The following is a 13,189-nucleotide window of genomic DNA, read 5'->3' as shown; positions in this document are numbered from 1 at the left end:
ACCGTGCGAGGGGATTTATACTAACGTTACTATCTGTACTTACTGGTGGCACAGACGCTGTTTCATCCTTTCCTACACTGAAATTACCCTTGCCTAACGATTGCGTCTGAAGCTGGGCTTGTAGCACAGCTATCCTCACCGTAAGGCGATCGTTCTCCTGTATGAGTACAGCGACTGCAATTAGAAGGCATCATGTTAATGTTACTACTTAGCTTCGGCTGTTGGAGGTCCTGACGAACCATGTCCAGATAAAGCGTCCGGAGTATGAGGATTCTGTGTTATGCACTATAGCCCGTTACCATATGTGATTTAATATTATCTGCTGTTGGCTTGTGTGGATGTATGTATGTGTTATGCAACATAGCTGACTTGAACCATTGTTCAGTTTCAGGGCCATGGGCCTTTCTCATGATGGAAAAATACAGAACTGTGCAATGAGTTGGGGGGGGCACATTCAGAACAGTCTTTTGTTAGATAACAGGAGCCAGGTGCCTGATAACTGCATATTCTACACAGCTACAACGACTGACCGCTGAAGCGCTTAAGGGGCTGGGACCAGCCTCTGCGCCAACAATCAACGATAGGCTGGGTGAGTCTAAACCACGCCCAGTCTACTCTGACAGGCCGGCTCGGAAGCAGGAACTGTCAGAGTATATTAAATATCTTTGTCAGGAACAAGTCAGTTCTGTTTTGCCCTGCGAGGTGGGACAGAGCCCATATATACGAAAATTGCATTTACCACTTATTGCTTAGCTAATAAAAGCCTCATTGTGATATTTATCCTGATACCAGATTCGAATTGACGCAACCCTGACACGAGTGAAAAAATTGAGGGAAAAACCAAAAATATAAACGGTAATTAAAAAGTAAAAACCGTAAAGTTGTCATGTAGCAACAAAACACCGCAACACGTAAACAAGTCTGCAAGTTGTGACCGGAAATGGCGTCAAAATGCTTTTGAGGTATCATGTGATGCTACTAGCATAAATGGACCAACACTGAGCACATGTAGCTTAAGTCAATTGGTAATTTAAAACACAGGGGTCTGAGTAATATTGCTGGCGCATGGATATAATGCAAAATAAATGTTGCCATCACCCCAGTTACTCAAGTCAGGTCATACACCTCAACTCCAAGTAGGAACCACCAAAACAATACAGAGGACACAAGTATTACAGTTAATGTTTAATTGAGCCAAAACAAGCAAATGCAGTTACACACTGGACTAGAGTACCCATGAACTCTTGCATGTCCCACGTCAGATATCCATGGCGTCGTCGCCAGACGGGCCGGTCGCAGCTTCAGAGGTGGCGTCGTCGCCAGACGGGCCGGTCGCAGCTTCAGAGGTGGCGTCGTCGCCAGACGGGCCGGTCGCAGCTTCAGAGGTGGCGTCGTCGCCAGACGGGCCGGTCGCAGCTTCAGAGGTGGCGTCGTCGCCAGACGGGCCGGTCGCAGCTTCAGAGGTGGCGTCGTCGCCAGACGGGCCGGTCGCAGCTTCAGAGGTGGCGTCGTCGCCAGACGGGCCGGTCGCAGCTTCAGAGGTGGCGTCGTCGCCAGACGGGCCGGTCGCAGCTCCAGAGGTGGCGTCGTCGCCAGACGGGCCGGTCGCAGCTCCAGAGGTGGCGTCGTCGCCAGACGGGCCGGTCGCAGCTCCAGAGGTGGCGTCGTCGCCAGACGGGCCGGTCGCAGCTCCAGAGGTGGCGTCGTCGCCAGACGGGCCGGTCGCAGCTCCAGAGGTGGCGTCGTCGCCAGACGGGCCGGTCGCAGCTCCAGAGGTGGCGTCGTCGCCAGACGGGCCGGTCGCAGCTTCAGAGGTGGCGTCGTCGCCAGACGGGCCGGTCGCAGCTTCAGAGGTGGCGTCGTCGCCAGACGGGCCGGTCGCAGCTTCAGAGGTGGCGTCGTCGCCAGACGGGCCGGTCGCAGCTTCAGAGGTGGCGTCGTCGCCAGACGGGCCGGTCGCAGCTTCAGAGGTGGCGTCGTCGCCAGACGGGCCGGTCGCAGCTTCAGAGGTGGCGTCGTCGCCAGACGGGCCGGTCGCAGCTTCAGAGGTGGCGTCGTCGCCAGACGGGCCGGTCGCAGCTTCAGAGGTGGCGTCGTCGCCAGACGGGCCGGTCGCAGCTTCAGAGGTGGCGTCGTCGCCAGACGGGCCGGTCGCAGCTTCAGAGGTGGCGTCGTCGCCAGACGGGCCGGTCGCAGCTTCAGAGGTGGCGTCGTCGCCAGACGGGCCGGTCGCAGCTTCAGAGGTGGCGTCGTCGCCAGACGGGCCGGTCGCAGCTTCAGAGGTGGCGTCGTCGCCAGACGGGCCGGTCGCAGCTTCAGAGGTGGCGTCGTCGCCAGACGGGCCGGTCGCAGCTTCAGAGGTGGCGTCGTCGCCAGACGGGCCGGTCGCAGCTTCAGAGGTGGCGTCGTCGCCAGACGGGCCGGTCGCAGCTTCAGAGGTGGCGTCGTCGCCAGACGGGCCGGTCGCAGCTTCAGAGGTGGCGTCGTCGCCAGACGGGCCGGTCGCAGCTTCAGAGGTGGCGTCGTCGCCAGACGGGCCGGTCGCAGCTTCAGAGGTGGCGTCGTCGCCAGACGGGCCGGTCGCAGCTTCAGAGGTGGCGTCGTCGCCAGACGGGCCGGTCGCAGCTTCAGAGGTGGCGTCGTCGCCAGACGGGCCGGTCGCAGCTTCAGAGGTGGCGTCGTCGCCAGACGGGCCGGTCGCAGCTTCAGAGGTGGCGTCGTCGCCAGACGGGCCGGTCGCAGCTTCAGAGGTGGCGTCGTCGCCAGACGGGCCGGTCGCAGCTTCAGAGGTGGCGTCGTCGCCAGACGGGCCGGTCGCAGCTTCAGAGGTGGCGTCGTCGCCAGACGGGCCGGTCGCAGCTTCAGAGGTGGCGTCGTCGCCAGACGGGCCGGTCGCAGCTTCAGAGGTGGCGTCGTCGCCAGACGGGCCGGTCGCAGCTTCAGAGGTGGCGTCGTCGCCAGACGGGCCGGTCGCAGCTTCAGAGGTGGCGTCGTCGCCAGACGGGCCGGTCGCAGCTTCAGAGGTGGCGTCGTCGCCAGACGGGCCGGTCGCAGCTTCAGAGGTGGCGTCGTCGCCAGACGGGCCGGTCGCAGCTTCAGAGGTGGCGTCGTCGCCAGACGGGCCGGTCGCAGCTTCAGAGGTGGCGTCGTCGCCAGACGGGCCGGTCGCAGCTTCAGAGGTGGCGTCGTCGCCAGACGGGCCGGTCGCAGCTTCAGAGGTGGCGTCGTCGCCAGACGGGCCGGTCGCAGCTTCAGAGGTGGCGTCGTCGCCAGACGGGCCGGTCGCAGCTTCAGAGGTGGCGTCGTCGCCAGACGGGCCGGTCGCAGCTTCAGAGGTGGCGTCGTCGCCAGACGGGCCGGTCGCAGCTTCAGAGGTGGCGTCGTCGCCAGACGGGCCGGTCGCAGCTTCAGAGGTGGCGTCGTCGCCAGACGGGCCGGTCGCAGCTTCAGAGGTGGCGTCGTCGCCAGACGGGCCGGTCGCAGCTTCAGAGGTGGCGTCGTCGCCAGACGGGCCGGTCGCAGCTTCAGAGGTGGCGTCGTCGCCAGACGGGCCGGTCGCAGCTTCAGAGGTGGCGTCGTCGCCAGACGGGCCGGTCGCAGCTTCAGAGGTGGCGTCGTCGCCAGACGGGCCGGTCGCAGCTTCAGAGGTGGCGTCGTCGCCAGACGGGCCGGTCGCAGCTTCAGAGGTGGCGTCGTCGCCAGACGGGCCGGTCGCAGCTTCAGAGGTGGCGTCGTCGCCAGACGGGCCGGTCGCAGCTTCAGAGGTGGCGTCGTCGCCAGACGGGCCGGTCGCAGCTTCAGAGGTGGCGTCGTCGCCAGACGGGCCGGTCGCAGCTTCAGAGGTGGCGTCGTCGCCAGACGGGCCGGTCGCAGCTTCAGAGGTGGCGTCGTCGCCAGACGGGCCGGTCGCAGCTTCAGAGGTGGCGTCGTCGCCAGACGGGCCGGTCGCAGCTTCAGAGGTGGCGTCGTCGCCAGACGGGCCGGTCGCAGCTTCAGAGGTGGCGTCGTCGCCAGACGGGCCGGTCGCAGCTTCAGAGGTGGCGTCGTCGCCAGACGGGCCGGTCGCAGCTTCAGAGGTGGCGTCGTCGCCAGACGGGCCGGTCGCAGCTTCAGAGGTGGCGTCGTCGCCAGACGGGCCGGTCGCAGCTTCAGAGGTGGCGTCGTCGCCAGACGGGCCGGTCGCAGCTTCAGAGGTGGCGTCGTCGCCAGACGGGCCGGTCGCAGCTTCAGAGGTGGCGTCGTCGCCAGACGGGCCGGTCGCAGCTTCAGAGGTGGCGTCGTCGCCAGACGGGCCGGTCGCAGCGTCAGAGGTGGCGTCGTCCGAGGACACGCGCCTCAGCTTCTCCTCAGAGGACAGGGCATCATTTGCCGGAGAGCTACCATGGTTTGGAGAAGCTTGGGATTCTACTTCATTGGTCTCTAAATACTCTTGAGAAAAAACAAAAGGAACAGTTGGGTATTCTACAGCAACACATCTGTTCTACACGGTCTAGGCCAATTTGCTAATCGAATTTTGAGCAACATGAACCCAACAGTTTTCAAAGTATATGTTTCAGGCCGTACCTTCTCTGGCTTGTTTAGCGTCAGACCCTATGGATCTGAGCAAGGCCAGGGCATGCACAATGGAGACGTCATTTGATGACAGCTCTGAAAAATGTAGGTTAAGGTTTGACAACATTATTTAGACTGAGTTACTCTATGCTGTTGAATGAGTGTCAAACACAGCAGCACCATAGACAGTGACAAAGAACATAGCTAGAAGGGTTGCGGAAAGAAACACTTACCTCCAAGTCTCCTCTGCAGAGAGACTTGATCTTGCTTCTGGGACTTTCCAACAGGGTAACAAGAAACTGAGGAGAAAGTGTTGACAGAAGTTGAGTTCACACAAAATAGCTACATATATTAATAGCAGTGAAGAATAAAAGATGACCAACGCGGAAGATACAGACAGTCAAATATTAATACCCAACTTATAAAGTTAAGCATATTTACCAAACAAATCCCTTAAACATTAGTGAACCAACCTTTGACAACCCCCACAGTCATCACAACGAGCAGCAATTCTCTCACACCTCCCATGATCATGAAAATAGTCTGTGTTATCAACAGGTAATGTCTTCCCATGGCCTGTATGAGGCTTATATAGGCCACTAATGACCTTAGTTTACCTGACAAACATGGCTTAACGATCAATTAACAAGCTTGATTGAGTTGTTACGTTCAGATAGAAATAGACCATGTAGAACATATGTTGATTCTTATCAAGTTGGTGGGCAGGCAATCTTTTCTACTCCATATATTGCATTTATATCTGTAATGATTAACCCTAATGGTCTCAGATCAGCAGTAGAAAGAAGTATTCCTAATTATTTTAGGTGTAATCTTCAAAGATATTAGGGGGAAATAAACACTGTACCCAAATCCACGTTTTACGTTTTTCAGACAGTGAGAGAGAAGAGGGAGGGATAGGGGGAAGCACAACAGGCCCACACTCATCCTCTCGTACCACCAGGTTCCCTTCCAGCAGATACTGGACTTCAGAGGAACTTCTGCTGCTATACCCCATCTTTACCTTTACCCACAAAGGTCCTAAACGGTAGAAAGTGTCCGGCCAACAGACAGACGCACACCTTATGACGGCAATAACCTGTAGTCCAAGGGGATAGTAGCACTTCACTGAGAGCAAAACAGACAGGGACCAAAAGATGTGGAAGAAGCAATTAGGAGGCCTGCGTCTTGTGACCGTAGCGTACGTGTAGGTATGTACGGCAGGACCAAATCAGAGAGATAGGTACGAGCAAGCCCATGTAATGCTTTGTAGGTTAGCAGTAAAACCTTGAAATCAGCCCTTGCCTTGACAGGAAGCCAGTGTAGGGAGGCTAGCACTGGAGTAATATGATATATTTTTGGGGTTCTAGTCAGGATTCTAGCAGCCGTATTTAGCACTAACTGAAGTTTATTTAGTGCTTTATCCGGGTAGCCGGAAAGTAAGAGCATTGCAGTAGTCTAACCTAGAAGTGACAAAAGCATGGATACATTTTTCTGCATCATTTTTGGACAGAAAGTTTGATTTTTGCAATGTTACGTAGATGGAAAAAAGCTGTCCTTGAAACAGTCTTGATATGTTCTTCAAAAGAGAGATCAGGGTCCAGAGTAACGCCGAGGGCCTTCACAGTTTTATTTGAGACGACTGTACAGCCATTAAGATTAATTGTCAGATTCAACAGAAGATCTCTTTGTTTCTTGGGACCTAGAACAAGCATCTCTGTTTTGTCCGAGTTTAAAAGTAGAACGTTTGCAGCCATCCACTTCCTTATGTCTGAAACACATGCTTCTAGCGAGGGCAATTTTGGGGCTTCACCATGTTTCATTGAAATGTTCAGCTGTGTGTCATCCGCATAGCAGTGAAAGTTAACATTATGTTTTCGAATGACATCCCCAAGAGGTAAAATATATAGTGAAAATCAATAGTGGTCCTAAAACGGAACCTTGAGGAACATCGAAATTTACAGTTGATTTGTCAGAGGACAAACCATTCACAGAGACTGTAACAGTTTTCTTCTATCTCCTCCTCTGACGAGGAAGGCAGAGGCTGCGCAACAGCCTTTTCTAAAAATTTTGAGAGGAATGGAAGATTCGATATAGGCCGATAGTTTTTTATATTTTCTGGGTCAAGGTTTGGCTTTTTCAAGAGAGGCTTTATTACTGCCACTTTTAGTGAGTTTGGTACACATCCGGTGGATAGAGAGCCGTTTATTATGTTCAACATAGGAGGGCCAAGCACAGGAAACAGCTCTTTCAGTAGTTTAGTTGGAATAGGGTCCAGTATGGAGCTTGAAGGTTTAGAGGCCATGATTATTTTCATCATTGTGTCAAGGGATATAGTACTAAAACACTTGAGTGTCTCTCTTGATCCTAGGTCCTGGCAGAGTTGTGCAGACTCAGGACAACTGAGCTTTGAAGGAATACGCAGATTTAAAGAGGAGTCCATAATTTACTTTGTAATAATCATCTTTTCCTCAAAGAAGTTCATGAATTTATTACTGCTGAGGTGAAAGCCATCCTCTCTTGGGGAATGCTGCTTTTTAGTTAGCTTTGCGACAGTATCAAAAACGAATTTCGGATTGTTCTTATTTTCCTCAATTAAGTTGGAAAAATAGGATGATCGAGCAGCAGCAAGGGCTCTTCGATACTGCACGGTACTGTCTTTCCAAGCTAGTCGGAAGACTTCCAGTTTGGTGTGGCGCCATTTCCGTTCCAATTTTCTGGAAGCTTGCTTCAGAGCTCGGGTATTTTCTGTATACCAGGGAGCTAGTTTCTTATGAGAAATGTTTTTAGTTTTTAGGGGTGCAACTGCATCTAGGGTATTGCGCAAGGTTAAATTGAGTTCCTCAGTTAGGTGGTTAACTGATTTTTGTCCTCTGGCGTCCTTGGGTAGACAGAGGGAGTCTGGAAGGACATCAAGGAATCTTTGTGTTGTCTGTGAATTTATAGCACGACTTTTGATGTTCCTTGGTTGGGGTCTGAGCAGATTATTTGTTTCAATTGCAAACGTAATAAAATGGTGGTCCGATAGTCCAGGATTATGAGGGAAAACATTAAGATCCACAACATTTATTCCATGGGACAAAACTAGGTCCAGAGTATGACTGTGACAGTGAGTAGGTCCAGAGACATGTCGGCTGATTATTCGTTTTAAGTCTAATACTGCGGGTAATGGAGTCGCCAATGACTAGAGTTTTCAATTTGTCAGAGCTAATGGTGGGAAGCTTCGGCGTCTCTGACCCCGTAACGGGAGGAGTAGAGACAAGAGAAGGCTCGGCCTTTGACTCCGACTCGCTGCTTAATGGGGAAAACCGGTTGAAGTTTGTCGGCTGAATGAGCGACACCGGTTGAGCATTCCTACAGCATTTCTCTCCAGAAACCGTGAGAAAGTTGTCCGGCTGCGGGGACCGTGCGAGGGGATTTATACTAACGTTACTATCTGTACTTACTGGTGGCACAGACGCTGTTTCATCCTTTCCTACACTGAAATTACCCTTGCCTAACGATTGCGTCTGAAGCTGGGCTTGTAGCACAGCTATCCTCACCGTAAGGCGATCGTTCTCCTGTATGAGTACAGCGACTGCAATTAGAAGGCATCATGTTAATGTTACTACTTAGCTTCGGCTGTTGGAGGTCCTGACGAACCATGTCCAGATAAAGCGTCCGGAGTATGAGGATTCTGTGTTATGCACTATAGCCCGTTACCATATGTGATTTAATATTATCTGCTGTTGGCTTGTGTGGATGTATGTATGTGTTATGCAACATAGCTGACTTGAACCATTGTTCAGTTTCAGGGCCATGGGCCTTTCTCATGATGGAAAAATACAGAACTGTGCAATGAGTTGGGGGGGGCACATTCAGAACAGTCTTTTGTTAGATAACAGGAGCCAGGTGCCTGATAACTGCATATTCTACACAGCTACAACGACTGACCGCTGAAGCGCTTAAGGGGCTGGGACCAGCCTCTGCGCCAACAATCAACGATAGGCTGGGTGAGTCTAAACCACGCCCAGTCTACTCTGACAGGCCGGCTCGGAAGCAGGAACTGTCAGAGTATATTAAATATCTTTGTCAGGAACAAGTCAGTTCTGTTTTGCCCTGCGAGGTGGGACAGAGCCCATATATACGAAAATTGCATTTACCACTTATTGCTTAGCTAATAAAAGCCTCATTGTGATATTTATCCTGATACCAGATTCGAATTGACGCAACCCTGACACGAGTGAAAAAATTGAGGGAAAAACCAAAAATATAAACGGTAATTAAAAAGTAAAAACCGTAAAGTTGTCATGTAGCAACAAAACACCGCAACACGTAAACAAGTCTGCAAGTTGTGACCGGAAATGGCGTCAAAATGCTGTTGAGGTATCATGTGATGCTACTAGCATAAATGGACCAACACTGAGCACATGTAGCTTAAGTCAATTGGTAATTTAAAACACAGGGGTCTGAGTAATATTGCTGGCGCATGGATATAATGCAAAATAAATGTTGCCATCACCCCAGTTACTCAAGTCAGGTCATACACCTCAACTCCAAGTAGGAACCACCAAAACAATACAGAGGACACAAGTATTACAGTTAATGTTTAATTGAGCCAAAACAAGCAAATGCAGTTACACACTGGACTAGAGTACCCATGAACTCTTGCATGTCCCACGTCAGATATCCATGGCGTCGTCGCCAGACGGGCCGGTCGCAGCTTCAGAGGTGGCGTCGTCGCCAGACGGGCCGGTCGCAGCTTCAGAGGTGGCGTCGTCGCCAGACGGGCCGGTCGCAGCTTCAGAGGTGGCGTCGTCGCCAGACGGGCCGGTCGCAGCTTCAGAGGTGGCGTCGTCGCCAGACGGGCCGGTCGCAGCTTCAGAGGTGGCGTCGTCGCCAGACGGGCCGGTCGCAGCTTCAGAGGTGGCGTCGTCGCCAGACGGGCCGGTCGCAGCTTCAGAGGTGGCGTCGTCGCCAGACGGGCCGGTCGCAGCTTCAGAGGTGGCGTCGTCGCCAGACGGGCCGGTCGCAGCTTCAGAGGTGGCGTCGTCGCCAGACGGGCCGGTCGCAGCTTCAGAGGTGGCGTCGTCGCCAGACGGGCCGGTCGCAGCTTCAGAGGTGGCGTCGTCGCCAGACGGGCCGGTCGCAGCTTCAGAGGTGGCGTCGTCGCCAGACGGGCCGGTCGCAGCTTCAGAGGTGGCGTCGTCGCCAGACGGGCCGGTCGCAGCTTCAGAGGTGGCGTCGTCGCCAGACGGGCCGGTCGCAGCTTCAGAGGTGGCGTCGTCGCCAGACGGGCCGGTCGCAGCTTCAGAGGTGGCGTCGTCGCCAGACGGGCCGGTCGCAGCTTCAGAGGTGGCGTCGTCGCCAGACGGGCCGGTCGCAGCTTCAGAGGTGGCGTCGTCGCCAGACGGGCCGGTCGCAGCTTCAGAGGTGGCGTCGTCGCCAGACGGGCCGGTCGCAGCTTCAGAGGTGGCGTCGTCGCCAGACGGGCCGGTCGCAGCTTCAGAGGTGGCGTCGTCGCCAGACGGGCCGGTCGCAGCTTCAGAGGTGGCGTCGTCGCCAGACGGGCCGGTCGCAGCTTCAGAGGTGGCGTCGTCGCCAGACGGGCCGGTCGCAGCTTCAGAGGTGGCGTCGTCGCCAGACGGGCCGGTCGCAGCTTCAGAGGTGGCGTCGTCGCCAGACGGGCCGGTCGCAGCTTCAGAGGTGGCGTCGTCGCCAGACGGGCCGGTCGCAGCTTCAGAGGTGGCGTCGTCGCCAGACGGGCCGGTCGCAGCTTCAGAGGTGGCGTCGTCGCCAGACGGGCCGGTCGCAGCTTCAGAGGTGGCGTCGTCGCCAGACGGGCCGGTCGCAGCTTCAGAGGTGGCGTCGTCGCCAGACGGGCCGGTCGCAGCTTCAGAGGTGGCGTCGTCGCCAGACGGGCCGGTCGCAGCTTCAGAGGTGGCGTCGTCGCCAGACGGGCCGGTCGCAGCTTCAGAGGTGGCGTCGTCGCCAGACGGGCCGGTCGCAGCTTCAGAGGTGGCGTCGTCGCCAGACGGGCCGGTCGCAGCTTCAGAGGTGGCGTCGTCGCCAGACGGGCCGGTCGCAGCTTCAGAGGTGGCGTCGTCGCCAGACGGGCCGGTCGCAGCTTCAGAGGTGGCGTCGTCGCCAGACGGGCCGGTCGCAGCTTCAGAGGTGGCGTCGTCGCCAGACGGGCCGGTCGCAGCTTCAGAGGTGGCGTCGTCGCCAGACGGGCCGGTCGCAGCTTCAGAGGTGGCGTCGTCGCCAGACGGGCCGGTCGCAGCTTCAGAGGTGGCGTCGTCGCCAGACGGGCCGGTCGCAGCTTCAGAGGTGGCGTCGTCGCCAGACGGGCCGGTCGCAGCTTCAGAGGTGGCGTCGTCGCCAGACGGGCCGGTCGCAGCGTCAGAGGTGGCGTCGTCCGAGGACACGCGCCTCAGCTTCTCCTCAGAGGACAGGGCATCATTTGCCGGAGAGCTACCATGGTTTGGAGAAGCTTGGGATTCTACTTCATTGGTCTCTAAATACTCTTGAGAAAAAACAAAAGGAACAGTTGGGTATTCTACAGCAACACATCTGTTCTACACGGTCTAGGCCAATTTGCTAATCGAATTTTGAGCAACATGAACCCAACAGTTTTCAAAGTATATGTTTCAGGCCGTACCTTCTCTGGCTTGTTTAGCGTCAGACCCTATGGATCTGAGCAAGGCCAGGGCATGCACAATGGAGACGTCATTTGATGACAGCTCTGAAAAATGTAGGTTAAGGTTTGACAACATTATTTAGACTGAGTTACTCTATGCTGTTGAATGAGTGTCAAACACAGCAGCACCATAGACAGTGACAAAGAACATAGCTAGAAGGGTTGCGGAAAGAAACACTTACCTCCAAGTCTCCTCTGCAGAGAGACTTGATCTTGCTTCTGGGACTTTCCAACAGGGTAACAAGAAACTGAGGAGAAAGTGTTGACAGAAGTTGAGTTCACACAAAATAGCTACATATATTAATAGCAGTGAAGAATAAAAGATGACCAACGCGGAAGATACAGACAGTCAAATATTAATACCCAACTTATAAAGTTAAGCATATTTACCAAACAAATCCCTTAAACATTAGTGAACCAACCTTTGACAACCCCCACAGTCATCACAACAAGCAGCAATTCTCTCACACCTCCCATGATCATGAAAATAGTCTGTGTTATCAACAGGTAATGTCTTCCCATGGCCTGTATGAGGCTTATATAGGCCACTAATGACCTTAGTTTACCTGACAAACATGGCTTAACGATCAATTAACAAGCTTGATTGAGTTGTTACGTTCAGATAGAAATAGACCATGTAGAACATATGTTGATTCTTATCAAGTTGGTGGGCAGGCAATCTTTTCTACTCCATATATTGCATTTATATCTGTAATGATTAACCCTAATGGTCTCAGATCAGCAGTAGAAAGAAGTATTCCTAATTATTTTAGGTGTAATCTTCAAAGATATTAGGGGGAAATAAACACTGTACCCAAATCCACGTTTTACGTTTTTCAGACAGTGAGAGAGAAGAGGGAGGGATAGGGGGAAGCACAACAGGCCCACACTCATCCTCTCGTACCACCAGGTTCCCTTCCAGCAGATACTGGACTTCAGAGGAACTTCTGCTGCTATACCCCATCTTTACCTTTACCCACAAAGGTCCTAAACGGTAGAAAGTGTCCGGCCAACAGACAGACGCACACCTTATGACGGCAATAACCTGTAGTCCAAGGGGATAGTAGCACTTCACTGAGAGCAAAACAGACAGGGACCAAAAGATGTGGAAGAAGCAATTAGGAGGCCTGCGTCTTGTGACCGTAGCGTACGTGTAGGTATGTACGGCAGGACCAAATCAGAGAGATAGGTACGAGCAAGCCCATGTAATGCTTTGTAGGTTAGCAGTAAAACCTTGAAATCAGCCCTTGCCTTGACAGGAAGCCAGTGTAGGGAGGCTAGCACTGGAGTAATATGATATATTTTTGGGGTTCTAGTCAGGATTCTAGCAGCCGTATTTAGCACTAACTGAAGTTTATTTAGTGCTTTATCCGGGTAGCCGGAAAGTAAGAGCATTGCAGTAGTCTAACCTAGAAGTGACAAAAGCATGGATACATTTTTCTGCATCATTTTTGGACAGAAAGTTTGATTTTTGCAATGTTACGTAGATGGAAAAAAGCTGTCCTTGAAACAGTCTTGATATGTTCTTCAAAAGAGAGATCAGGGTCCAGAGTAACGCCGAGGGCCTTCACAGTTTTATTTGAGATGACTGTACAGCCATTAAGATTAATTGTCAGATTCAACAGAAGATCTCTTTGTTTCTTGGGACCTAGAACAAGCATCTCTGTTTTGTCCGAGTTTAAAAGTAGAACGTTTGCAGCCATCCACTTCCTTATGTCTGAAACACATGCTTCTAGCGAGGGCAATTTTGGGGCTTCACCATGTTTCATTGAAATGTTCAGCTGTGTGTCATCCGCATAGCAGTGAAAGTTAACATTATGTTTTCGAATGACATCCCCAAGAGGTAAAATATATAGTGAAAATCAATAGTGGTCCTAAAACGGAACCTTGAGGAACATCGAAATTTACAGTTGATTTGTCAGAGGACAAACCATTCACAGAGACTGTAACAGTTTTCTTCTA

General features: G+C 53.2%; 2 protein-coding genes across 2 annotated transcripts; both read right to left on the bottom strand.

The window, feature by feature from the left end:
- Positions 1-965: 965 nt before the first annotated feature.
- LOC118964347 (polysialoglycoprotein-like) lies at positions 966-5,099 on the bottom strand. The gene is made up of 5 exons (XM_036975422.1): positions 5,025-5,099; positions 4,785-4,850; positions 4,564-4,647; positions 2,795-4,428; positions 966-998 (listed from the first exon to the last, which is right to left on the bottom strand). The coding sequence occupies exons 1-5, from the start codon at positions 5,083-5,085 to the stop codon at positions 966-968; spliced, it is 1,878 nt and encodes a 625-aa protein (XP_036831317.1). The 5' UTR covers positions 5,086-5,099.
- A 4,110-nt stretch (positions 5,100-9,209) lies between these two features.
- Positions 9,210-11,710, bottom strand: LOC118944466 (polysialoglycoprotein). The gene is made up of 5 exons (XM_036963971.1): positions 11,650-11,710; positions 11,410-11,475; positions 11,189-11,272; positions 10,939-11,053; positions 9,210-10,512 (listed from the first exon to the last, which is right to left on the bottom strand). The coding sequence occupies exons 1-5, from the start codon at positions 11,708-11,710 to the stop codon at positions 9,210-9,212; spliced, it is 1,629 nt and encodes a 542-aa protein (XP_036819866.1).
- Between the last annotated feature and the right edge of the window lie 1,479 nt (positions 11,711-13,189).

Source organism: Oncorhynchus mykiss, chromosome 3 (genome assembly GCF_013265735.2).
Source record: "Oncorhynchus mykiss isolate Arlee chromosome 3, USDA_OmykA_1.1, whole genome shotgun sequence".
NCBI lineage: Eukaryota > Metazoa > Chordata > Actinopteri > Salmoniformes > Salmonidae > Oncorhynchus > Oncorhynchus mykiss.
This window is presented reverse-complemented; position numbering and strand designations above follow the sequence as displayed.